This window comes from Cynocephalus volans, chromosome 1, assembly GCF_027409185.1.
Source record: "Cynocephalus volans isolate mCynVol1 chromosome 1, mCynVol1.pri, whole genome shotgun sequence".
NCBI classification, from domain to species: domain Eukaryota; kingdom Metazoa; phylum Chordata; class Mammalia; order Dermoptera; family Cynocephalidae; genus Cynocephalus; species Cynocephalus volans.
In genome coordinates this window covers 29,563,532-29,591,317 of record NC_084460.1, presented here as the reverse complement: position 1 = coordinate 29,591,317, position 27,786 = coordinate 29,563,532, and the positions used below count along the sequence as shown (strand labels likewise).

The 27,786-nt window shown below is 48.1% G+C and overlaps 1 protein-coding gene across 1 annotated transcript; it reads left to right on the top strand.

Annotated features, from left to right (window-relative positions):
• The first annotated feature begins 2,408 nt into the window (after positions 1 to 2,408).
• Positions 2,409 to 27,060, top strand: SNTA1 (syntrophin alpha 1). The gene is made up of 8 exons (XM_063109343.1): positions 2,409 to 2,828; positions 6,079 to 6,264; positions 19,001 to 19,205; positions 22,816 to 23,026; positions 23,162 to 23,292; positions 25,237 to 25,433; positions 26,143 to 26,330; positions 26,432 to 27,060. Exons 1-8 carry the CDS (start codon positions 2,519 to 2,521, stop codon positions 26,522 to 26,524), a joined length of 1,521 nt encoding a protein of 506 aa, XP_062965413.1. The 5' UTR covers positions 2,409 to 2,518; the 3' UTR covers positions 26,525 to 27,060.
• Positions 27,061 to 27,786: the final 726 nt, after the last annotated feature.

Here is a 27,786-nt window from a genome sequence, read left to right as displayed (position 1 = left end):
AGTATCCCCATTCTATAGATTATGAAATGAAAGCTTAGGGGTTGAGTAAAATCATCCAGGACCATACAGATAGAAAGTGGCACAGTGAGAATTTGAATGCAGGAAATCAGAATCCAAAGCCCATGCTGTTAACCACCATGGGATCATACCTGCCAATGGACTATATGCTCTGTGAGGTGAGAACCTGTCAGTCTTGTTTACAACTGAATCCCTACACTTAGCACTATGTCTGGCACATAGTGGATGTTCAATAAATATTTGTTGAATAAATGAATGCATTATAAGATCATCCCCTGCTACTATGTGTGCTGCAGAAAGGAGAAGGAGGAGGCAAATGAGCTTGGAAGCCAGATAGACCCAGGTTAGAATAGAGATCTGTTCTTACTAGTGATGTGCCTCAATTTTTTCATCTATAATATAGGGATAATATGCAGGCTGTGAGGGATTTATGTGAGGTTTAAATGACAATGTATATCAATTAGCCAGCTCATGTGCCAACATATAGCAAACACTGAACAAATGACATCTATGTATTATGTATACCTGTGCGTATAATACATATGTATTTTGTATGTGGCCTTAGTGGATTTTCATAGAGCCATTCCATTACTGTTGGATACTTGGGTTTGTCTCTGGTTATTTCTGAATGTAAGTTTGCTGTGGACAACTTGTGTATGTATCTGTTTTCCTCTAAGCTTTTTTTTCCCTTGATGGTATCTTATGTGGAAGGTGCCTGAAGGTGAAAGAATTCTGCACACTGGTGTGGCCCTGTTTATTGCCCAACACATCCCAGCTAAGAATGGAGGATGGAGACAGGGGACAGTTATGAGGGCCAGTTGAGGTGTGTGATATGGTGGGATTTCTCTGATACAATCAGTCCTTCCTTCTGTATTTGCTAGCTTTCTAGCAGAGTGGTTCAGTGCCCAGGCATTGAGGTCAAACAGGCCTGAGTTTGAGTCCCAGTTCTGTCTCACTCATAAATGTGTGTCCTAGGCCAATTATACCTAAATCCAGGTTTTCCCTTCTATATAATGGGAGCGTTCTTAACAGTAGCTACCCCACCAAACTACTTTAAAGATGAGATAACAGATGAGCTGGCCTGTTAGCTCAATTGGTTGGAGCACAGCCTTATAACACCAAAGTCATGGGTTTGGATCCCAGTACCGGACAGCTGCCAAGAAAAAAAGAAAGATGAGATGACACATGGAAAATGCTCAGTGCTAGGGCTGGCTAATAGTAAGCATTCAATAAATGAAAGTTATATTAATAGCACAGGGATTCACAGTTTACAATGTGTTAACAAATGAAGAAATTGAGGCCTAGAGAAGTAAAGTGACGGGAGCAAGGTCGACTTGGAGCTAATGTGCCTGAGCAGGGATCAGAAAACCAGGTCTCTAGACGCCCAGATCCAGAGTTTTACCCTGCAGCTCTCTTCCCACACAACAGGAGTTCTGGGTTCTCCGGCCATGCCTCAAAGTGTAAGACTTAAGGCTTTTTTTTCTTTCTCTTTTTTTGGCGGCTGGGCGGTGCCGGGATCCGGAGTGTTGACCTTGGTGTTACCAACACCACGTTCTAACCGAACTAACCGGCCTGTCCCCTCCTGGGCCGGCCCGTGGCTCACTTGGGAGAGTGTGGTGCTGATAAGGCCAAGGGTTCGGATCCCCATATAGGGATGGCCGGTTAGCTCACTTGGGAGAGCGTGGTGCTGACAACACCAAGTTAAGGGTTAAGATACCCTTACCGGTCATTAAGAAACAAAAAACAAACAAACAAAAAACTCCCTCCCATTTTGACTAGGGGAACGTTTCCACCACATCTCCAGCCCTAAGCGGAGCTTGCAGATCTCTCCTCCCAGTGGGCGGGGTCGGCCTTATTTACAAGCCACGCCCCACACTCAACCACGCCCACAGACCAAAGCTCCAACCTACAAGTGGGAAACCAGCTTCTTTACGAGCTCCTCCACTAGCAACCCTGCCTGCAAAGTCCCTCACGGCTCGGTGTTTACAAGCACTGGAGTCCAGCGCTCTGCCATACGTAGCCCCGTCCCAACTCCCAAAGCCTCGCACCAGAACCCATGTTTCTGTCTCTTTTTCTTGTGCTCCACGATTCGCGAGCTAAGATCCCAGAGAAGAGCCTCTTCCACAAGATCCTGGGGTTCCGCCCCCGACATGAAGCCCCTCCCCCTTTATGACCCCGCCCAGCACTCTCTCACCGGCTTCAATCATGACTTGGTGGTCCCACCTCGACGCCCTTATGGCCCACCCCCCAAGTAGTCCCACACCACATCCTTTGGTTCTGGGCCCCGCCCCAGCCTCCCGCTCCGGCTGTGGCCCCACCCCTAGTATTGGCCACACCCCCGGGATAGTCCCGCCCCTCGAAGCTCCACCCCCAGTGGCCGGGGTAGGGTGGTGGCTGGCCCAGCCGGCCCCGGCTGCCCTCTGCCCTGGGCGCTTGGTCGGAGCGGGCTGAGCGCGGCGGGACAGGGCGAGCGCGGCGGCCCGGGGGTTCGGAGGCGAACATGGCGTCAGGCAGGCGCGCCCCGCGTACCGGGCTGCTGGAACTGCGCGTTGGGGCGGGCTCGGGAGCCGATGGCGAGCGGTGGCAGCGGGTGCTGCTCAGTGTGGCAGAAGACGCGCTGACCGTGAGCCCAGCCGACGGCGAGCCCGGCCCTGAGCCTGGTGCTCCCCGGGAGCCGGAGTCCGCGCCGCTCAACGGCGCTGCCGAGCCGGGCGCGGCGCCCCCGCAGCTGCCCGAGGCGCTGCTGCTCCAGCGGCGCCGCGTGACGGTGCGCAAGGCCGATGCCGGTGGCCTGGGCATCAGCATCAAAGGTGGGCGCAGGACACCGAGGGCATAGGGTCGTGGTGTCTGTGGGGCCGCCGAGGGCGCAGGGGTCGCGGGGGCTGGCAGCGCACCGAGAACATGGAGTTGGAGACCCTCTGTCTGGGGTTAAGGAGGGGTCTGAAAAGATAGGGAACCGAGGGCACGGGGGACACCAGTGTCGGAGGGGTTTTCTGGAGTTGGAGGTCTTGAGGGTTCACGGAAGGCACAGGTGTGGAGGGGGTTGGAAGCGCACCAAAGACACGTGGGTGGAAGTTCTGTGTGCATAGGGGCTTGAGAGGGGCAACTAACATGGGCATCAAGTACAAGAGGGGCCTCAGGAAAGCAGAGGGTGGAGAAAGGGGTGAAGCCTGGGACACTACTAGGGCAGAGAGGGGGAAGTCCCTGAGAACTAAAGAGGTGAGAGGAAGTCCCGGAGTCTGGGAATCACAGGGGTGGATAGGAGACATGGTAGAGGCACAGGCTGGGAACACAGACAGGAGTCCAGCAAGGACCTACAAATCTGAGGACCCAGGAAGGCTGTGTACCTGGGCAGGGAGCCCTGACAGCTGGGTTTGAATCTCCTGATCTGATCATTTCTACCTTGCACAGGCTGGGGAGGCTGGACAGAGTTACCACTCTTCTCTGAGAGCTCTCAGCCCCTGATACTGACAGCCTTCTTTAGGGTGCAACCAGACTGTATTTGAGTCAGGATCAGCTGTGTGAATTTGGACAAGTCACTTCCCTTCTCTGAGCCTCAGTTTCTTCAACTGTATAGTGAGGGTGATGATAGAGTTGTGATGTTTCTGTGAGAGCGGGGTTCACCCTGCCAGCACATAGTAGGGGCCTGGTTAATTACTGCTGTTAGATGAGAGGAAAAAGGGAGGCTAGGAGAGAGTCCCAAAGCAACTAACCATAGAGCGTGATATCCCTGCACATCCCCAGCTGATGGGTTCACTGTTTCTGCCCATCTGCCTCTCAGGGTCCCAGCTCCCAGTAGAGCACTTTGGGAAAGGGTGTCAGCCCTTATATCATCTTGCATGTGCACTGTCCCTTCCCGGTTCTTCCTGGTGCTGGCTCTATTCACTGGTGCCTCCAGATACTTTGGCCTGGGTGAGGGAGAAGGGATGGTGGCAAATGCCACCGCTGTGTGGCAGGTGCTGTGCCCAGTACACTAGGCTCATGATCAATTTCATCCCAGCAACGTGTGGTGAAAGATAGGGAGTATAGAGTATAATACCCATTTTGCAGGTGAGGAAACTGAAACTCTCAACGGTAAAACAGGGGCTGGCCGATTAGCTCAGTTGACAACACCAAGGTCCTGGGTTTGATCCTTGTGCCAGCAGCAAAAAAAAAAAAAAAAAAAAAAGTAAAATGATTTTCTCATGATCACACAGTTCGTGAGTGACAGAGTGACAGAGCTGGGATTTGAGCCTTAATTATCAGGCCACAGTCCTCCTAGGAGTACCTAGGGGAGTTGGTTCTTTCCCACAGAAAGGCAAATCCCCAGGCAGCCAATGCAGAAACCAAGGAGTTGATACCAATCTTACCCCCAAACTCCAGCATGGGATAGGGCAACAGACCGACCCAAAAATTGTACACTTAGTGTGTCAGAGCAGGAAAAAACTTGAAGTTCATATAGAGTTCCATTTCACAGATGGACAAATGGAGACTCTGAAAGGAGCAGGGACTTTCCAAGGTCACACAAAGTTATTCCCCAGCTCCATACTTCCAGGCGGGGATGAGGGTAGTTTTAGGAGGCTTCAGAGGAAGTACCAATCCCATCCAATGGAGACTGGGCTCTTGTTGCCATGGTAACCTCCTCTCTAGAGTTTTGCTTAGTCTAAGACAGCCATGAATGATCATAGCTCCAAACTGAACTGAAGTCCCTAGTTTGGGGGAGGGCAGCTGTAAATAGAAACCCTTTCCTCTCCTAGAACTCAAACTCTATGCAGTGTAATGAGCAAACTGTTGGGCCCGTGTGGGGGTCAGGAGAGGTGCTCCAGTCCCAACTTGTTGTTTGACCTTGGAACAGTGACCTCCCACTCTGGGCCACTAGTTTCTCATCTTCAGTACTTTGGGTATGGGCCAGGAGTGTGATATTTGAAGGCCTGACTAGCAATCTACCAAGGGTTAAGAGTGTTGGTTTTGTAGCCAGGAGACCTAGGTTCAAATACTGGCTTTGCTACTTGCTAGCTAAGTGCCCTTGGGCAAGGGGCTTCTCTCCACACTTTAGTTTCCCTAATAGGAAATTGAGCATGCTGGTATGAAGGGGTGCTGTGAAGATGCAGTGAGAAAACATTGAAAGCATTTAGCACAGTGCTCAGCATACTTGGAACTAATAAACTATTACTATTTCTTATTATATTTTATTTATTTATTTTTTTGTTTTTCTTGGTGGCTGGCTGGTATAGGGATCCAAATCCTTGACCTTGGTGTTATAAGGCTGTACTCTAACCAACTGAGCTAACTGGCCAGGCTTTTTTTGTTTTTGGTGCTGGCTGGTACAGGGATTGAACCCTGTACCTTGGTGCTATCCACACCGCTCTCTAACCAACTGAGCTAACCGGTCAGCCTATTTCTTATTTTAAAAGAGCATTTAAGAGTTTAGCAATAAAACAATTCAGTAAAATGTATTATTAGCCTCTTTTGTATCAGAGTTGCAATTCAGATAGACTTTTGAAATCTCTAGACTTTAAGGCCTTGGTTTCCAGCCTGGATCCTGGATTGTAAAACTTTATGAATGCTAAAGAGGTCCTCTCAGAGCCATAGTAATAGCTGACTTCTATCTTAATTCCTGATTGGGGGTTATAAATGGGTTCCCACATTGTGGGAAAATTGCTTAAAACCCAAAATATCTAAGAAAAACCTGTTGAAGCACTTTGTAAGTTACTCAAATACTGGTGAACACTCAAAACATTTAACCAAAAATGGGCTGATTGCGTAGCCAGTTGGTTAGAGCCCAGCCTTATAACACCATAGGTCATGGGTTTGGATTCCCATACCAGCCAGCTGCCAAAAAAACATTTAACCAAATGATTCAGAGACCAAACTATAGCATTATGGATTTAGAAAGTGACTTAGTATTATTAATGTCCCAAACTTCTAAGATTCTTTTCTGAGATTCTCTTTGCTCTCCCATTCTCCCTTTCCCAGCACTGGGCTGGGCACTGAGGGAGGCCTTCAGAAATAATTTTGCCTTGACATGACTCCCAAGTGTTGGATCTGCCTCAGTTTCTTCCTGTTTCTGTGCCTGTGCAGGGGGCCGGGAGAACAAGATGCCTATTCTCATTTCCAAGATCTTCAAGGGACTAGCAGCTGACCAGACGGAGGCCCTCTTCGTGGGAGATGCCATCTTGTCTGTGAATGGGGAAGACTTGTCCTCTGCCACCCATGATGAGGCAGTGCAGGCCCTCAAGAAGACAGGCAAGGAGGTGGTGCTGGAGGGTAAGCACTGGGGGCCCAGGGCTCAGAGGGCTGGGTGGGGGTGTTTAACTTCTTCCCTACTCCCCCAGGCCTCAAGTGGCCCCAGCCTGGCACTGGAGGCTGGGAGGTGGACAGTGTTGAAGCTGAACTTGGGGACCTGCCTGGAGACAGGGTTGGTAGAGGGAGAGTTGGCACAGAGCAAAGGAGACCTGGTTTTCATTTTCTGTATGCCACTTGCTAGTGGTGTGGTCTTTGACAAGTCACTTCATTTTCCTGAGCCTTGGTTTCCTCATCTGTAAAATGGGGATACAATTCCTGTCTTTCTGGGTTGTTGTGAACAGGACAAAAGGTTCATGGCAGGATGTGCCACCCAGTGAGTGACTCAGGGAAAGAGAGGAGTGGGAACTGGGGAAGGGGCAGCTAAGATTCTCTTCTGGGGGACCTGGGGGGGGCTCTCAACTCCAGGTTCTTCTAGTACCAGGGATCCATCCTCTTTGGGAAGAGGATTTGACCACTATGTAGCAGGATCAGACATGAGTTTTTGGGGGAAACTTGGTTGAATGGCTTTCTCCCCTATTCCCTCACAGTGTGGTCTTGGGTGAGACCCTTGCCTTCTTAGGCCTCAGTTTCCACATCAGTTGTTATAGGCCTCCTGCTGTGGTTGTCCAATATCTGCCTTTTGCCTTCTCCCTCAGTAGGTTTCTGCTTTGCTCAGCCTTTTCCTCAAACTCCACTCTGTCAGTTCCGGAAGCCCGTGGGGGCCTGAAGAATGTGTCTTTGGCTCATGGCCCAGAACAGGCACAGGGAGGTGGCGGGGGATGATGGAAATGCCATGGCCAGAGAAGCTGCTGAGCTGAGGCCTGGGCTCAGATCCCGCTAGGTTGCTTTGGTGTCCCCAAAGGGATCTTTAAGAGACCAAGGAAGTGAACAGGTTCTGAGTCCCTAGGTGATCTTTGGCAATTCTTGTGGCTCCAGATCTCAATTCCCACTCAGTTCTGTTTTATTTTATTTTTACATTTTAGGTATCAATTTAATTTTACATTTTAGTGTATCAATTTAAATGCTACTGATGCATTTTTTTTTTAATACTTAAGAAAGCCCGAGGGCTGGCCAGTTGGCTCAGTTGATTAGAGCACAGCCTTGTAACACCAAGGTCAAGGGTTCAGGTCTTCATATAAGCCAGCTGCCAAAAAAAAAAAAAAAAAAAAAAAAAGATAAAAGACTGAGTCTAGAGTGTTGGTCTCTGAAAGTTTAAGTATATCAGTCACATTTTAAGAGCAAAGTTAAATAACAGGATCACACATAAATAATATGGATATGAGTCTCTTTTCGGGCTGGCTGGTTAGCTCAGTTGAGTAGAGCACAATATTATAATGCCAAAGTAAAGGGTTCGGATCCCTACACCGGTCAGGCACCACCACAAAAAAAAAAAATATGTCTTTTTCCCCTAGATGCCTCATTGCTTTGATATTTTATATCCAGCAATGTGGTTTGAAACAATTGAGATTCATTTAAATGTCACATTTTAGTTGACGTGAAAGTTCTTTTAGTTTCTGCTGTTTGAAAGTTTAGTTTATAGACAGTAAAATTTCTACTATAGTCACATTTCTTTTCTTTTTTTTTTTAAAGATGACCGGTAAGGGGATCTTAACCCTTGGAGTTGTCAGTACAACGCTCTCCAAGTGAGCTAACCGGCCATCCCTATAGGGATCCAAACCCATGGCCTTGGTGTTATCAGCACCACGCTACCCTAAGTGAGCCACGGGCTGGCCCTTCTAGACACATTTCTAATCCACACTGAGGTTCCCTCATCTTCCTCTGTCTGGGTTCTCAGCATGTACATCATTCCGAGAAGGGCGCATCTCTGAGTTTTGATGGTTGGAGCATCTCCTGACTTTAGAAGCTAATACCCAAGCTGTGCCTCTAACTCATGCACTCCATTCCTTCCGCACTAAGCCAAGTAACATTCATAGACACCTATTATGTGCCTGGTGCATAGAAAAACACAGGGGGCAGAAACTAAACCATACCCAATCCCTCCCCTCAAGGAGCTTACCATCTGATGGAGAGATAAAACATAAACAAACACTGTCTCCTACATACAAACTATTTATTTTTTACTTATTTTGTCTGCTGGCCAGTAAAGGAATCAAACTCTGGATCTTTGTGTTATCAGTGCCACACTCTAACCTACTGAGCAAACTGGCTAGCCATACAAACTATTTAAAAACCAGTTCCTAAAATCCTGTCTGGGGCCGGCCTGTGGCTCACTCGGGAGAGTGCGGTGCTGATAACACCAAGGCCACAGGTTTGGATCCTATATAGGGATGGCCGGTTCGCTCACTGGCTAACTGTAGTGCTGACAACACCAAGCCGAGGGTTAAGATCCTCTTACCGGTCATCTTTAAAAAAAAAAAAAAGTCCTGTCTGCTCTGTGAGGAATCTCTGTTTAGCCTTGAGTAAGACCCTGGCCTTCTCGGGGCCTCAGTTTCCCTACTGATTGGGATTAGACTAGATCAGAGATAACTAATAGCTTTTATTTAGAGTGTCAGCTCCACTGGTAGCTACTGGGAGTTCTATATCTGGAAGGATTGTGAGGCTCAGCAGAAAGGAGCTGGAATTGATTAGCAATGTCTACCACAGGCACAGTAGGAAAGAGAAGTAACGTGTGTAACATTCCAGGGTCGAGGATCACCAGCTCTTATATTTTCTGAGACATTTTATAAGGCAAGATCATTCCTTGGTAAACCCTGCCCCATGCCTGGATAAAGGAAGGAAGTTGTGGCTTTCTTTCTTGTTATTTTTTTCCCAGCTTTTTCTTTCTTTCTTTCTTTCCTTTTTTTTTTTTTGGCAGTTGGCCAGTACAGGAATTGAATCCTGGACTTTGGTGTTGTCAGCACCACACTCTAACCAACTCAGCTAAGCAGCCTGCCCTCCCAGCTTTTTCTTAGTTGGAGTCTCTTTTGATCTGTTCTCCTGGCCCAACTATCTTAGGGAAGGAGGTGATTCCACCCAAGGCAGCACAAAGGGTGGGGGTGGGGTGGGGTGGCTGTGGTGGCGAGGCACAAGAGTCAAGAATCTCTGAATTGCAGGAGTGAACAGAGAAGCCTGGAGAACAGGAAGATGCTGGGTTGTGGCTAGCCCTTGAGACCCGGGGGTTTGTGGAGAAGGTTAGGGCTTGGAAGTTGCCCCAGTCTGCAGCCAGGGTTCCTGGGAGCCTCCGTGGGCCTAGGTTTCCCCCAGAGCCAATCACTGGCCACATTGTTCTGAATTTCCCCACCCCCATCTTACTCCTGAGTCCACCTCCAAGGGGCTGTAGAAGGATGTCCTGTCCTTTGGATGTGAACTTGGCAAGGCAGCTGGGCATCTTTCCTTGGGCCTGGGGCTTGGTGGGTACAGAATCTCCTGAGAATGTCCTGAAAGAACAGGTGTCACCAGAAAACCCCAGGTGCCATCAGAGACTGCTTCCCTGGCCTAAGTTGGAAGCTCAGCTGGGCCTCAGTAACCCCAGCCTACCTCCTGTTTTCTCTGCTAGGTCAGGGGTTTGTACAAATGGCTGGAGCCTGTTCTCAGCCACAGGGATGTGTTTGTGACCAGAGTCTGGACCCAAGATGGCAGCCAACATGCCTCTGTCTGCTACTTAGAGAGGCCCATTGTATGTGCAGACCTCAAGCCAGGGCCAGCCTGGGCCCTTGGAGACCAGGCCTGGGGAAGAAAGAGGGACAACCACAAGGAAAATGCCCTTCCCTTCTCCTATCTCCAGTGTGGCTGGCAAGACAGTGACAACAGTAAGTCTGTTGTGTGTTAAAAAATAATACTAAAGGGCAGTAAAAATTAATTAAGTGAATTTTAGTGCTTTGTACAAAGTAGGAAAGGTACATCCCACAGAGAGATCAGGCTTTTAAAAGTTACAGCCACACCAACATTAAGGGTTTGTATCCCTGTACCAGCCAGCCACCAAAAAAAATAAAAAATAAAAAAATAAATTTAAAGAAGATGCAGGCATAGAATAGCAAGTCATACAGCTAATAAATTGGCAGGCCCAGAATTCAAACTGAGCTCTGTTTGGTTGCAGAGACCACTATTGCCTCAGCCTTGGATAATACCTGCCTCGCATGGTTGTTTACAAGATTAAAGTATAATGCATCCAAAGTGCCAAGGCCAGTGCCCATAGTAGGTACTCATTTATTTTATTTGCTATTTATTAGGATGAGACAATGCATTTGAAGTGCATAGTACAATGCCTTCTACATGGTAAGCATTCAATAAGTGTCAGCCTTTATCACCATATCGCCATCATCATTGTCATCATCATTTTTGTTTTCTCTAGCAAACTGGAAGCTCTTTGAGGGCAGGAACCATGTGTAGTTTGTCTCTGAACCCCTATGCCTGGCACTAAGACCAGTACACATTAGATCTTGGTGAGTGTTTGGGGCCTGATCAGTAGAGTATACCTCTGTCCCTTTCTACCTTACCTTTTCAATTGCAGTTGACTTTCTACCTTACCTTTAACATTTTCAATTGCAGTTTACTTTTGAAAATATTTAAGATGGGGCTCAAGTCTCATGCTGGGCTTGACTGACTCCTGAGTTTTTCTGTTATGAGTCCACAGAATTCCAAGCCCAGCCCCCTGCTGACTCCTCCTCTGGGAGATGGACGCCGCCAGGTGTCTGCCCACAATTTGGCTCCATGCATCACTACTGTCAAAAGTGGGATGTCATTAATGGATGCAGCTAATTTGTTCAACTTAGCTGAAAGATGCCATGCCCCTGAGGCACCGGAAGGACTCCTGTCCCAGGAACAGATGCGTGAACGGAGCCCCCGTCCAGTTCTGTGGCTGCAAAGACCTGTTGTTCTAATCATTGTCCTCAAGGAAACATTTATTTGGCTACACTCACACATAGCTTTGGACCATGTGACTCCCCACAGACAAAACTTGGCTTAATCCAGCCCTGGCCTTTTCCCCGGACCTTGATTAAAATGCTTGAGGGCCTCTGGAGGCGGTCTGGCTCTGATTAGCTGTATAGCCCTGGCTGCTGCTGGTCGTGGAGGAAATAATAATAATAATTGTTATGGTAGTGTCTGCTGGTTATTGAGTACCTATAGTTTGCTAGACACTATGCTAAGTGCCTTCCATACGTTATTTCATTGAATCCTCAATGCCACTCCTATGAATTAGGTATATTATTCATCCCATTGTACAGATGAGAACACTGAAACTCAGAGAGATAGTTACTTTCCCAAGGTCACATAGTGACAGAGATGGAATTTGAGCTCAGATCTGTCAGAAGCCAAAACCCATGTTCTTAAATATTTATACTGCACTGCAAGTGTATCACCCCTCCAAGACTCAGTTTATTCATCTGGAAAACAAGGATATCAATCCATGTCATTGAATTGGTGAAATTAGGTGAAGGTATGATTGAGAGAGTTGAGCTTGGTGCTTGGTATATTGTAGACACTAAGTAAGTGCTTCTTTCTCCCATTACTAAGATCCTAGAACCCTGAATCTAGGCTTCCTGAGTTGATAGAGCCTTATTTCTGAATTCTGTCTTGGATGGTTTGGAATGTGGTGATATATTTTTGAAAAATAAAATAGATTTTTTTTGACAGCTGGCTGGTACTGGGATCTGAACGCTTGACTTTAATGTTATAACACCATGCTCTAACCAACTGAGCTAACTGGCTGGCCCAATTTTTAAAATTTTTTCGGTGGCTGCATGGTAAGGGGATCCGAATCCTTAACCTTGATGTTATCAGCACCATGCTCTAGCCAAGTGAGCTAACAGGCCAGCCCACAGAATAGTTTTTTAAAAAGTAATATATGCTCATTCATAAAAAAACTAACAACAGGAGAGTATAAAGTGATCATCTCATAGAGATAACAACTGTTAATATTTTTGCACACTTCCTTCCAGGAAGTTAACCATATTTGTTTTTATGCCTTAACAAGTCGAGAACATGTAACTCTTTCTCATTCATTTTAATGGTTGCATAATATCCCATTTTTGGGATTCATTCATTCATTTAACATATATTTACAAAGCTTCTTCTCTGTGCCAGGACTGGATGTAGGCACTAGGGATATAGCCATGAACAAGACTGAGTGGTCTCTGCCAGTCAGGGAGCTCACACCTTGTTTTTAGCAGCCCCTACTAATTGGCACTCAAGTTGTCCCTAGCCTCTTGGACCACTGACAGTGGTGCTCTGACTGTTCTGTGCACTTGTGAGCATTTATCCAAGTGTGGTTCCCGGAAGAGGTATTGTTAGGTAAAAAGGTTCATGTGCCTTTAGGATCTTGGTAGGTGGTATCCCCTGCACTGCTCAAGGGTGTGGTATGGTGAGATTTTATCCTTCAAAATGTGGCAGGCTGGGCTCTGCTGGTCAGCCAGGGCTGCTGCAGAGTCTGCCAGGGTCTAGGAACTATTTATAGTTCAGCCTTGCTGGACCAGCAAGACCTTAAAGGTCATCCCTTCCAGAGCCTGTTGGAATCCCGAGTTCTCTCCATACCATCCTGGGCGGGGCAGTTGGGTAGCTTGAACTTGAATCCTCACAATGCCCTTCTTAGAGAGATGGCATATCAGGCAAAGAAACTGAGGCTCAGAGAGACCTTGAGACTCAACAAAGCCAGATAGCAAGTGACAGGGCCTGGATTCAAATCCTTGTCTGTCACCACATCCTGTGCCCATCATTTATTTTGTCACACTAAGAACAGCAGCAGAAATAATAACCACACTACTATCTGTTGAAGACCCATACTCTGCCAGGCAGGAAAAAGTGCTTTACAGGTATTAGATCTTTCAACACCCAGTGAGGTAGATGCATTTTACTCCAATTTTTAAAATGAGGAAATAGAGACTCACAGAGGTCAAATCACTTGTCCAAAGACACAGAGCAAGGAAGTTAAACCCAAGCCTGCCTCGCACCAGAGTCCACATTCAGCGTTCTTGCTCCAGGCTGAGAAGCCCAGGCCTTTCAATATTAATTCATTTCACAAATTTCTTATTTACTGAGTTACCTGGTATATGTCAGGTACTGTTCTAGAGGCTGAAGTTACCCTAGTGAACAAGAAAACAGGTCCCTGCTCTCACAGAACTGACATTTGGCTAGAAGAGAGAGGCCATAGATGAATAAACAAATGGATCGCTCATGTAATTTCAAATAGGGGTAAGTAAGTGACCACTCACTAAACAGACAAGGAACAGCTTGAGCTTAGAGGATATCTTCCCTTCATCTAAGACTCGAAGCCAGGACATTCAGTCACAAACATTTATTGAGCATTGGGCTAAGTACTGGGGATACTGTGTTGAGCCAAAACAGATGTGTCCCCTTCTGTCAGCAACACATATGTGACCCCTGTACCATTCTCCCCCACCCCCCGGTTATACTGAGCAGAGTGAATGGTCTTGCTCTGTCTCTGTTCCTTGTGTTTCTAGTGGAATCTATTCCTGGATCCTTGAGGTCAGGTCCTGGCTGTTCTCCTTGGCAGAGCTAGAGGTCCCTGGGAATTGAGGTCTTTGTATCTGCCTCAGCTTCCCTCAGGAGGAAGGGCCCACATGTCACTGTTTTTTTTTTTTTTTTTTTTGTCGTTTTTTCGTGACCGGGACTCAGCCAGTGAGTGCACCGGTCATCCCTATATAGGATCCGAACCCGCGGCGGGAGCGTCGCCACGCTCCCAGCGCAGCACTCTACTGAGTGCGCCACGGGCTCGGCCCCACATGTCACTGTTTTACCAGGCTCCTGGGCTTGAGGCTTGACTGGGGAGCGTGTGGACACTTGCTGGGCCTATCCTTGGGGTCTGAAGAATGCTGGCCACAGGGCCATGGTTGTGCCTTCAGCCTTTGGGCAGCCCCGCCTTGCCTGGTCGGGTGACTCAGGCAGAAATCAGAGGGGGGAGGAGGCCTCAGAACTGGGCTATTTATGGCCACAGTCTGGGGCCCCAAAGACCCCACCCCCACTCTGGGACAGGGCACTTGGTTTGTGAAATCCAAGCTCTGTTTCTGGCTCCAGCTGGTGTGCTGTCCATTTATAGCATGTTCTTGTGGGAAAGGGGAAGGAGGATCCAGTTCTGGGATGGCTGGGTAAGCAGGGCCTCTAGCAGTTTCTCTGGCTTCAAATTTGATCAGTGTTCATTTTCTGAGCATGTAGCACATGATATCCCTGCTGGATTCTAGAGACACAGAGATAAATCAGATGAGGTCCCTGCCTTCATAGTGTTTCCAGCCTGGTGAGGACACAGACCCCACACAGATAATCACAGGGGAGTGGGGTCTTGGGGTCTGCAGAGATGATGGGTGTGATAGATCTGGATGGGGTATCAGGGAAGGCTTCCTAGAGGAGGTGACATCTGAGCTGAGCCTGACTTTTTGGGCTGTGGTGCCTTCTTCCTCCTGCTGAATGAGACTCTTCTGCCGCATTTATTTCTCCATTCACAGAATGCTGACTCTGGGTTTGAATCAAGCCAAAGTTCTATCCTCTAGTAGCTCCCAGTTTGGTGGGGGAGATAGCTGCAACACACAAAATCACAACAGAGCTCTAGGAAGTGTGGGCAAGGGAGGCTGATAGGTAAGAAAAACCTATTTCTTGAGTCCCTAATATGTGCTACATGTTTTATATCATCTCATTTAATCCTAATGTCTCTCTGGGGTAGACATTGTTATTTCTCTTTTATTGACTAGCAGATTGAGGCCTAGAGAGGTGAATTACTTTGTCTGTGGTCACATAGCTAGACAGTTCTAGAATATCCAAGAGCACCTGACTCCAAACCATATACTAAGGACATTCTGTGCAGAGAGAACTGCATTTTCAAAGGTACAGATGTTTGGAAGCTCATATAGCTTCTCAGAGCTGTGAGTAGTTGGTGTGATTGGACTAGAGGGTGAGATTAGGGATATGGTAGAAAGTAAAGTCAGTGAGGCAGGCAGAGCCCAGATCCTGCAGGGTCTTGAAGTTGGTCAAAGAGTACAGGGGAGCCAGAGCAGGGCTCTGAGCAGGGGAGGGTTGTTGCCAGTCATAGCAGGGAGATGTAGCAGTTGCAGTGCTGGGTGCTGTATTAGGCAGGATGCTTTTAATTGCAAGCAACAGGAACCCAATTCAAAGAGTTTTAAACATTGAAGAAAATGTGTTATCTTCCAGAATATCTTGAGGCATCATGGGTCCAGGGTAGATCAGTTTAGGGGCTCATGGTATGATTGAAGGCTCAGGTCTGTCCATCTCATCTTTTGGCTTCACCACCCTCGATTATGGACCCCAACCCTGTGGTCTGAAAGTGGCTATCATTGATCTAGGACCAAGTTCCCTCCCAGCAACTTGGAAAGGCTAGAGGATGGGAAAGGAAAGGAATTTACTTTCCTCACATCCCATTGGCCATAATTGTATCATCTGACCCTTTCTGAACCGATCACATGCCAGAGGGATGGAGTGGTTATGATTAGCTCTGACCAATCAAGATTCTCTCCCAAGGTTGGGCGCTGAGGCTCTAGTGCTCAGGGTTTTGTTAGCAAGAAGAAGGAGGGATGGTTTTTGGCTGTCAGGTAGGCTGTGATGTCCCATCTCTGTTACCCCTTGAAACATAATCCAACAGTCAGTCCTAGGTAAGTTATTGCTGCAGTGATGAGGATGAGTAACTTTTAGTTCTAGTCCCCAAACTTCAGATTTAGGCTTAGTTCCCTCCAAAAAAACTGCTCTTGCTTTCAACTTCTCTTCCAACCCTAACAGGGTTTGTAATTCCCTCTCTCTTTCTTTCTTCTTCTTCTTTTTTTTTTTAATATGACCTGTAAGGGGATCTTAACCCTTGACTTGGTGTTGTCAGCACCACGCTCTCCCAAGTGAGCCACGGGCTGGCCCTATTCCCTCTCTCTTTCACCCATTTGCCTGAATCCTATTTGAGTCTCAGGGGTATCTCATGCGACAGAAATAGCTTCTTATCTGGTTCTTCCAGGGAGCTGGGCCAAGAACTGATTCCTAACACCTTCCTGGGCTGTCCACTCACACGCAGGGCATGCTGGCTGGGCCTTGAGTGCACAGGTCAGATAGCTAGCAGGCCAGATGGCCATGGGAGCAGGTGTGGTTGAGAGGAGAGGAAGGGAAGAGCTAGCAGGCATCAGGCACCCCCCCAGTAGAGCAGCAGAGGGTACAGCCTGGCTGGAGGAAGAGAGACCAGTGCTTGGGCAAGTCTTTTAACCACCTTGATGTACACACTCTCCCCTAGTAGCTCTTTTGAGATGAAGAGACTGCTGCTCATCAGAACTGGGAACAGCCCAGATGCCAGGGCATGTGTGGCAGACACTGTTGGTTGCCTGCCTAGAAACCATTTCCCCTTCTTTGCTAACAGAAGCCTGATTTTATTGGGTGGAAGTACACTTAGCTCCAGAGGCTGAATCATCATTGATGTTCTGGCCAGTGAGATATAAGGAGACATCTACTGGGGCTTCATGGAAATCTTTACCTCTTTGATAAGAGGGAGGTGTGAGGAGACAGCCCTTTTTCTGCCTGTCTCCTCCCTTCCTGCTTTGGTTTTGTCATGTAAGGAATGATTGGGTTGAGCTGTGGCAGCCACCTTGTGGTCACGAGGGGAAGGGCAAGGGAAAGGCAAAGGGGCCTATCCAGAAGCCACTGTCATTGAGCCTCTGATCCTATCCTGAATTGCCTTCCTCCAGACTTCTTAAGTGAAATCATAAATACCTTGTTTAAAGCACTGTTATTATGTATTTTATTATTTGCAGCTAAACCCACGGAATTGATATATCAAGAATGACCAAAATTTGTTATTACCAATCAGCCTTAACTGATTGATAATGGCTGCCACAGAATACAATGATTGATCAGTGATGTCTTCCATGTGAAAGGGATGAAGAAATGGTGGGACAAATGGTATGTGCTTGCCATCCCAGTCCTAGGGCCAGCCCAATACCTGGCACATAGTAGGTGCTCAAGAAGCTGACTTGTCCCTTAATCTCTCTCTACCCACCAGGCTCTTCTCAGATCAGCCCTGTCATCATGTTACTTTTTGCTTCTAGCTGCCATTGCTAATGAGATCTTCCTTTTCTGGAAAGGTGTGGGATCCTGGCCCCCATCACTGGGTCCCCAGTCAAGACTCTTTTGGTTGCAAATGTCAGATCCCCAGTTGGGATTGCTGACTTTCTGAAGGACGAATATCAGAAACTGGAACATTATTAGGTTCCTGGCAGATCTTTCCTCTGTCTCTCATCATGAATTTCCACAAATCTCTCTCTACACCAGCTTTCTCCTCTTCTCTGTCCACACAGCAGAAGGTAGTTGCCCCTATAGCATTCAAGCCACCAGTCTAAGATCTCTCCCAGTTTCAATTTGGGTAACCTAATGTGGCTCAGGTGTTCACCCTGGTCCAGCTCCCATGGCCAGGAGGGCAGGATCAAATGGAAGAACATGACTTTATGGGCCAGTTGGGCAGAGAAGCAGGTCTGGGCTGCTATTCTAGACTGCAGTGTTCAATTTGGTTGCCATTGGCTCCATGTGACTATTTGAATTTAATTTTAAGTTAATTAAAATAAAAAAAATAAAAATTCAATGGCTGGCCAGTTAGCTCAATTGATTAGAGCGCAGCCCTGTGACACCAAGGTCATGGTTTTGGATCCCTGTACTGCCCAGCTGCCAAGAAAAATTTTTAAAAAATAAAAATAAAAATTCAGTTCATTTGTACCAGCCCCATTTCAAGTGCTCAATGGCTATATGTGGCTAGCGGTGGCTATATTGAATGGTGCATATATAGAAGATTTCCATCATCTCAGCAGGTTTTGTTGGACAATGCCATTCTAGAAGGTGTCCACTACACTCAATCAGTGAAAACTGGTCAGAGCTCAGAGGTCCCCTGGGCACCTATATTGATTAGGGGACAAACTATGCTGCTGTAATAAAGAAACATTTAAACTACTATGGCTTAAATATAATAGATGTTTTATGCTTTCTTTGGTAACAGTCCAAGTCTGACATGGCATCTCCAAAGTGTCAGCATCTGTTTATTTCTGTTTTGTTTGTTGGCCTTCCTTAGAGTGTGGCTCATGTCATCTTGGTTAGGATGGTACCCTCCCCCACTCCCCCAGTCTGGTTTCTAGGCAGCAAAAGGGGAAAAGAGAGGGAGGGGAATTCCTTTTCTGTGATAGGCAGAACCTGGAAGCTGCACACATCCTTTCTGCTCTCATCCTAGTGGTCAGACATGGTCACATGGGCAATTATTGTTGGAAGGGAGCCTGGAAAATGAAGTCTTTAGCTGAGAAGCTATCACTATGTTGGAGGACAATTAGTCTGTGCCACAGGACGAACTCATCAGTTCCTCCTTTTTGCAGATGAGAAGAATGAAGAGATAGAGGCAAACATGGGACAGTGGCAGAGCAGTGACATGTCCTGAATCCCTTCTCAGTGCTCTTTCACTGCCTTGCTGCAGCTGTTGTCTGTTCCTTTCAGCAGCCATCCCGAAGGTCCAAATCCTTCCACTTACTTGATTAGAACTTGGTCATGTGGCCTCACCTCACTACAAAGGAGGCTGGGAAATGTCTTTCTTCCAGGTGGCAATGTGTCTATTAGCCAGGAGAAGGTGAGAGAAGAGATATTGGCGGGCATCCAGTATTTCTTACTTCACTGCCCTATCAGAGGCTTTAGCTTAGAAGAAGATAGCACTACTGGACATAAATTAAACTCTTAATGAATTAGTGATAATTGTGATGCATGCTGGGTGGGTGCGCCTGTCACAGTAGTAACTGCTGACTTCGCTCCTGACCAGTCAAGTACATGAAGGAGGTCTCACCGTATTTCAAGAACTCTGCTGGTGGGACCTCAGTCGGCTGGGACTCGCCTCCTGCCTCACCCCTTCAGCGGCAGCCTTCCTCCCCTGGCCCTCCACCCCGGAACTTCAGTGAGGCCAAACATGTGTCCTTGAAGATGGCATATGTCTCGAGGAGGTGCACCCCAACTGACCCAGAGCCCAGGTAAGGCTGGGGTGGGGGGCAACTCAGACAGACGGATGCCCTGGTGTTGTGGGACCAAATATACTACTGTATTTGTATGTACAAGTGACAAGCACAGTGCCAGAACATAGTAGGTGCTTAAGAAATAGGTGGGGTGGATGCATGAGTACCATTATGGGGACGTGGTGTCCTCTGCTTCTCACTTTTTCCTCTGGGAGGTTTACATCTGAGGAAGGACTTGCTCTGGGGAGGAGCCCTGGGTTCCAGTCCTGGTTCTCCTTGAACTATTTGCTTTTCCTCATTGACCTTCAGATTTTTTTTTTTTTTTTTGGTGGTTGGCTGGTATAGGGATCAAAACCCTAGGCTTTGGTGTTATCAGCACCATGCTCTAACCAACTGAGCTAACCAGCCAGCCCTAGATTCTCCATTGTGAAGTAAGGTTGTTGAACTCAAGGATTCCCTCAAGTCTCTGCCACCTCTGCTGAGGTTTTGAGATGTTTGGTAATATTTGTTTCAAGGCCATGGAAGGTTACCTTCCTTCACATCTGAGCAGCCTTTAACAGTTCATTGATAATAAGATTGATAGCAGTTAACATTTACTGAGTGCTTACTGTGCTAACGTTTACTGAGTGGTACTGTGTACCCAGCACTATGTCAACTGCTTCGCATGCGCAGTTTCATTTAACTCTCACGGTGGCCCTATGAGCAAAGTCCTATTATTTCAACCCCATTTTATAGATGAGGACAGAGAGAGGAAGTAACCTGCCCAAGATCACACTACCAGAAAGGGTGATACTTGCCTCGTTCCAGGTAGTTCTCTCTGTTTTAGACAGAAGCTGCAAGGGCTTGCATGATGTTTGCGGTTGAATGGAGTATATGTTGGTCAAGGGGGTATGCAGTGTTGGGGGTGGCGTGTATGTGGTATATACATAAAAAGCTTGTGTTGTGCATCCTAGTTACAGCCTAGGTTCAATGCCAGGCAAATGCCCAACATTGGCTGGGAGGGCTGGTTAATGTCCAGCATCCAAATCTTTTGGCTCCACTTGATGCCACAGCCTTGCCTGCTCCCATGAGGCAAGAGCTGGTGATTCATGGGTTACTTATAGGTGCACCACCAAATAGGCCTTTTGTGTTGGGTGAAGGTGAGATTGTGCTTGTCCTTCCTGAGACTCATGGAACATTAGGTTCTCAGCCTGATCCCAGATATCACCCAAATCATCTGTGTATATGTGTTTCTATGTGTGTGCACATGTAGATGACATATAAATGCAAGTGTGTGTATATATGTGAGTGTTTGTGTGTGGATGGGTGTAGATCGACACAGATGTGTTTGTGTATGTTTATGAGTTAATATTTGTAGGTGTGTATGCATGTATATGTGTGCATCCATGTGTGCTTGAACATGTGCATGCATGTGCAACTACATGTGTAACCTGAATATATCTGGGGTTCCTCATGACCCACTATCACTGCAGTATCCCAGTCAAAGGAACATAGTCTGGCAACCAAAATATAGTGAAAATTATTTCAATCTTTTACTCAGTGTTAAGATTGCATTAGGCTGCAAGTATAGAAACTGCAATAAGCAATGGCTTAAATGAGGGGCTTATTTTCCCACACATTTAAAAAGAAGTCCAGGGTCTGCTATTCAGGCTGCTTATAGTTTCTCAAGGATGCCACTAAGGAATCAGTCTTTTAACTTTTTTTTTTTGTTTGTTTTTTTGTGGCTAGCCAGTATGGGAATCTGAACCCTTGACCTTGGTGTTATCAGCACCATGCTCTAACCATCTGAGCTAAATGACCAGCCCTTATCATCATCTTCTGCCATTTTTATTATGGGTTTTCTCCTTAATTGAGATAGGATGGTAGCTGGACCTCCAAGCATTGTGTTCATATTCCAGACAGGAGGAAGGCAAAAGGCAAAGAGACTTTTCTTCCAGTATTTTGGCTATCTATTGCTCTATAACAAACCATCCTACAACTTAGTGGCTTAGAAAAATAACAATTTATGGGCCGGCCTGTGGCTCACTTGGGAGAGTGCGGTGCTGATAACACCAAGGCCACGGGTTTGGATCCCTATATAGGGATGGCCGGTTCACTCACTGGCTGAGTGTGGTGCTGACAACACCAAGTCAAGGGTTAAGATCCCCTTACTGGTCATCTTTAAAAACAAAACAAAACAAAACAATTTATTATTTCGCACAATTTTATAATCTGGGCTGACTCAGCTGGCCAGTTCTTCTGCTCTGTGTGGTATCTGCTGGGCTGGCAGTCCATGATGGCTGCTTCCCACATGTCTGGTACTTTAACTGGGATGGCTGGAAAGCTAGGGGCTGGCCGAGCATTTCTCTTTCCATGTGTCCTTTCCACATGGCTAGCTGTGCTTTCTCATAGCATGGTGGTCTCAGGGTAGGTAGGCTGCTTCTAGGGTGGTTTGGTAATGCCAGCATGTTACTTCTATTACATTTTATTCATAAAAGCAAATCACAAGGTCAAGGGGAGGAGAAATGAACTTCATTTCCTGCTGGGAGAGTTGAACTATGTGTACAGGGAGGGATGGATTTGGCAGAAGCCATTTTTTGGAGACTAAGTACTATACCTAAGGAAGATCGATCTTTCATTTGGAAAGGGACACCCTCTCCAGACACTTCTATCCATATCTCATTGGCCAGGACTAGGTCACATGGCTAGACCTAGCTGCAAGGGAGGCTGGGAATTAAAGTATTTTGCTTTCTAATCCTGCAGTAGAGAAAGGCAGAGGTGAAGGGGGCTGGAAATAGGTGTTGTGTGAGCTGTCATCCAGTTTCTGCCCCACTCCAACTACTACAGCATGCAGAGGGAAGTGAGTCTTTAATGCCCCTGAAACATTTTGAAAATCCTCTCCTTGTCACCACTCCTTTTTTTTTTTTTTTTTTTTAAAAGATGACCGGTAAGGGGATCTTAACCCTTGACTTGGTGTTGTCAGCACCATGCTCAGCCAGTGAGCGAACCGGCCATCCATATATGGGATCCGAACCCAGGGCCTTGGTGTTATCAGCACCGCACTCTCCCGAGTGAGCCACGGGCCGGCCCCATCCTTGTCACCACTCCTACTGGTACCTCCCTGAAACTTTTTCTCCACACTTGCCTGCACTGCATATTTTTTCCTCCCTTCTCCCCACTCCAATCCCCCAGCTCTTTACTATGTAGATCAATTTGGCCTCTTATGCTGCTTTAGTTTTATTTTGTTTTTTCCCATGTGTAGTAAATTGCTTTGATTCTGTGCAACAGGGGGAACTTGGGAGCTGGCCCAGCAAGAGACTCTTCCTTAGAAACAAGGAGAAAAGGGCAAGATTATGAATCCTCTCGCAGTACTAATTTTGGCCCCTATCATACAAGTTTGAGTGTGATTGTCTCTGTGTGTGTATGCATATGCGCATGTATGTCACAGTCTCTTGTCCTGAGACCTCATGAGACCCCAGCAACTGTAGCTGGAGCCCCAGCAGCGAGTATCCTTCCTGGTTCTGTCATGGACATCCCCTGTGGTTTCTCCTTGTTTGACAGTGGGTGGGGTTTCTTGGGTCAGTTTTCAGGATTGGCCAGCTGCAGCCCAGTGGCTAGGCCCTCCCCTCCACCCTATTTGTGCCTGCAGGTATCTGGAGATCTGCTCAGCAGATGGCCAAGACACCCTCCTCCTGAGGGCCAAGGATGAGGCTAGTGCAAGGTCATGGGCAGGTGCCATCCAAGCCCAGATCAACGTTCTGATGCCCTGGGTCAAGGACGAGCTGCAGGCACTGTTGGCAGCCACCAGCACAGCTGGAAGCCAGGAAGACATCAAGCAGATTGGTTGGCTGACTGAGCAGGTGCCTGCTGGGCCCAGGACCTGTCCTTCCCTCTCTGTTCCCCCCTTGGGGCTGTGCCCCTCATTGTCTCACTCTCCCTTGGCCCTCTAACTGTCCCCTCTCCACCTCTCCTCATCGCTGCTTTGCCCCCTGCAGCTGCCCAGTGGGGGCACGGCCCCCACCCTGGCCCTGCTGACTGAAAAGGAGCTGCTTCTCTACAGCTGTCTCCCCCAGACCCGTGAGGCCCTGAGCCGGCCGGCCCGTACTGCCCCACTCATCGCCACCAGGTATCCACAGGCAGGGGTGCGTGTCTCACCCAGAGCTTGGGGGGAGATGCTCCTGATGGGCCCAAGAAGCTAGGAACTCCAGCCCTGTTCTGCCCTGAGTTATTTCCCCAGTGAGCTGAAGCATCTCCCTGTCCTGTCTGGGCCTCAATTTCTTCATCTGTAAAATGGGGTCTTGGAACAGAAGGATGTGATGTTCCACCAGTCACTCATTTATTGACACCTACACCTTGTGCTGCATGGTTTGGGGGACACAGAGCTGACCCTGACAGTCTCTGCCTTTAGGGAGAACCAGTCTGGTGGGGGAGACAGACTCAGGAATAGTCATTACAGTGCAGGGTCGTAGGAGCCATTTAACTGTGCCTGGCTGGGTCAGGGAAGGCTTCAGGGAGGAGGTGACATTTAAGCTGGCCTTTGAGGAATGAGTAGAAGGTTGTTATTTAAGAAGGGGTGGAAGAGCATCTCATGCAGAAAGAACATCATGGCCAAAGGTACAGAGGCCTGAAGGGCTATGACATTTCATAGAGCTATGAGGGTAGAATAACCAGTATGTAGAATCCACGCAGGAAATGGAGAGAAATGAGACAGTGAGTTGGCAGGGACTGATCTTGCAGAGACTTTATTGCCTGGTTAAGGAATATTAGCTTTATTTTAAGAGTTGTGGCAGTGTGGAAGGGTTTAAGCTGGTGAATCAGGTTGTCTTTTAAAAGAATCCCTGTGGCTGCCACGTGGATCATGCACTGGAGAAGGAAGGATGGAAGCTGGGAGGCTGTGCAGTCATGCAGGAGAGATGATGGTGGCTCGGGGTGGTGGAGGTGGGTGGAGGCAGCAGATGGAGAAGAAAGGCAGTATTTGCATTGGAAAACACATGGGTGGTAAAATTAAACGGGCTTAGTGCTTGCCAGATGGGGAGGGTGAAGGAGGTGATGAATGAACAGGAGGCGTGCGGCTCGTGTCTGGGTGAGTGTGGGACTGGGGGTGGGAGTGCAAAGGGAGGAGGCTAGATTGAGATGCTGAGTCAAGTCCAAAAGTGTATGTGGGATGGTTAGGGAACTTGGATAGGAAGCTTGGGGACTCTGGGTCTGCAGCTCAGGGCTGGAAAGTGAGAGACTGGGTGTCAGCAGGGTACCCAAAGGGGGAACTGATGCTACAGGAAAGAGAGTGGGTGGAGTGAGGAGCAAAGAGGGCTGAGGGCCAGAATTCTGAGATCTGCTGCCCAGAGAGGGGCAGTGAACTTTCCAAGGCTACAGCGTGAGTGAGAATCAAGTTGTAGGGTCTGTCATCCATGTCTTCTGACTCTGGGCTGGGTTTTGGCTATGTATCAGGAGCCTGCTGGCTACTAGGGATAAGTAGGACATGGATTGCCTACCTAATCAAGTGACTCATTAATCACTTGCAACAAATGTTTATTGAGCACCTACTATGTGTCAGGCATAGTTCTAGTTACTGGGGATACAGTGACGAACAAAATAGACAAAAACTTCTACCCTAGCTGACATTCTAGTGAAAGAGTAAAAAACCAACAAACAAACAAACAAAAAAATAAAAAGTATAATTTTTGATACTATAATGAAAAGCAAGGCTAGTGAGTGACAGAGTGCGATTGTAGACAAGGAAGTCAGGGAAGGCTTCTCAGAGGAGGTGACATTTGAACAAGGATCTGAAGCAAGTGAGGGATTAAGCAACGCAGATGATCAGGAAACTGTATAGGCAGAGGGAACAGCACATGCAGAGGTGCTGAGGCAGGAGTGTGCTTCGTGTGTATGTGAGGACAACAGTACTGCTGGAGCCGAGGGAACAAGGGGTGGGTGGCGGAGATGTGTCATGTCCCCCATTAGGTGGAAGAGGATTCACAAAGTCCCTTCCCAGGCCACTGCCCCCCTTTCCCCAGAGCTATTTCCTCCTTGCCTGAGGCCTCATGCTTAGCTCTCTGTCCCCCACCTCCAGGCTGGTGCACTCAGGCCCCTCTAAGGGCTCAGTGCCCTATGATGCAGAGCTCTCCTTTGCCCTGCGCACGGGCACACGCCACGGTGTGGACACTCACCTGTTCAGTGTGGAGTCACCGCAGGAGCTGGCTGCCTGGACCCGCCAGCTGGTAGATGGCTGTCACCGGGCCGCCGAGGGTGTGCAGGAGGTGTCTACAGGTGAGCTGGGTGGATCTGGTAGTGCCTCTCTGTAATGATCCTCATCCCCAGAGGCATTCCAGCTTCCTTCTTTAGGGTGCTTCAAGAGGGGGACAGAAAGTGGAGTTTGGGCTCTCTGAGGGCCCTCTCTTTTGGATGTGCAGGTGCCCTGGTAGATAGTGAGACTTTTCCCTGGGGTTTTTCTTGCCCTAGCTTTGTGATTTTGCTGGAGAGGATGTGAGAGATGGCACTTGAGGTAGGGTTGCCAGATAAAATATAGGATACCCAGTTAAATTTGAATTTCAGATAAACAATGAACATTTCTCGTATAATTGTGTCCAAATTACCCACTGCTTATATGAAATTTAAATTTAACTGGGCAATTCTACAGGTCTCTAAGGTCTCCAAGGGCCATGCTTGGTAGGTCTGTGATGACTTTGTAGGAAGTGGGCCTCCTTTCATGGCAGATTTTGAGTTCCCCCTTTCTACTTATGGTGCTGCTGAAAGTGGGACTAGAAGTGGGTGCAGGTTCTCTGATGGCCCATCTTTCTGTATTTTAGGATGGGGGTGACTACGCAGGGTGGGTGTACAAGTGTCATAACAGACAGTGAGCATCTCATCCTTGGTGGTATTCAGGCCCCACTTTGTGGGGCCGCTGGTGGGAGCTGGAGGTGGGGCTTGTGATCTCTGAGGTGCCGGCTGTGCCTGTGCCCACGCACTCTCCCTGCAGCCTGCACGTGGAATGGGCGTCCATGCAACCTCTCTGTGCACATTGACAAGGGCTTCACACTGTGGGCGGCTGAGCCAGGTGCGGCCCGAACTGTGCTGCTCCGACAGCCCTTTGAGAAGCTGCAGATGTCCTCTGATGATGGTGCCAGTGTTCTTTTCCTGGACTTTGGGAGTGCTGAAGGCGAGATCGTGAGTGGAGGGCCGCTTCTGCACCCTGGGGAGGAGGGGCTATGCTTTCCTGGAGGTGAGGCTAAACAGGCCCCTGACCCTTCTCTCCATCCACCTTGCAGCAGCTGGACCTGCACTCGTGTCCCAAAACCATGGTCTTCATCATTCACTCCTTCCTCTCCGCCAAAGTCACCCGCCTGGGGCTATTGGCCTAGAAGTTGTCTGACGCACTAGCCCTGAAGAAGGGGTGTCCGCCACATGGCCTGACCTGGCCCTCCACAGACTGCCTGCTCACCACTGGGCTAAGGGAAGGGAGAGGAGAGGAACAAGGGCCTCAGAGACCAAGCCCCTGAGGGAGGCTGGATTGGTCTTGGGGACCAGGACCCAGACCCAGGACACAGTGGATCCTGCCTGTGATGGGGCAGCTTTCCCGCTGCCCCCCTCCACCAGTGCCTTTTGCAGAGAGATATTTTGTGTACACAGAAGCCATTCCGATCCTGGGACCTTCCCCCATGGAGATCCTAATTGCAGCCAACAGCTGAGCTGCCAGGCCTCCTAGAGGCCCCTAAGCCACCCCAAGAGGCCCCATCTGAAGCTGGAGTTCCCTGGGGTCAGCAGCAAGAGAAAGAAGAGGAGCCTTTATGTTTATTTTTTCCCTAAGCCCTATCACCTTGGGGCGTCTGTTTTTTCTTTTTATCCTCTCTCTCTCTCCTCCTTATTCTTGAATAAATAAACAGCCTGTGAGCACATAGGCAGCCTGGTCCAGTGTCTGTGGTTTGTGCCTTCGCCTTTGGGCCCTGTGGTGGCCGCTGCAGTCCCAAGGTAGACCAAGGAATGGATCCCCTTTCCCTGGAGAAGAGCAGACCTTTAACCACAGGACATAAATTGGTTATGTATTGTTGTGTGACAAATTGTCCCAAGATTTAGCAGCTTAAAATGACAAACATTTATTATCTTTTAGGCACTGTAGGACAGGAATTTGGGAGGGGCTAAGCTGGGTTGTTCTTTCCACAGGGTCTTTCATGAGGTTGCAGTCAGGATGTCGGCTGGGACTGCAGCCTCAGCCATCTGAAGGCTTGACTGGGGCTGGAGGATCCATTTCCAATATTGCTTACTCCTATGGCTCTGGCAGGAGGTCTCAGTTCCTCATCACATGGGCTAACCATAGAGCTGCTTGAGTGTCTTCATGATATAGCAGTTGGCTTCCCCACAGTGAAACAGAAGAGAACAAGGAGGAAGCCACAGTGCTTCTTAGGACCCAGTTCTGGATGTCATACACTGACATCTCTGCTTTACTTGCTAGAAGAGAGTCACTAAGTTCAGCTTATACTCAAGGGGAGGAGAATTAGGCTCCATCTCTTAAAGAAAGGAATGTCTAAGACATGTGGATCTATTTTAAAACCATCATAGAGCCTCAGGCCCCTTTTCTGTAGAATGGGGATGGGTGGAACATGCTGTGGAAGCTGTAATGTGCTGG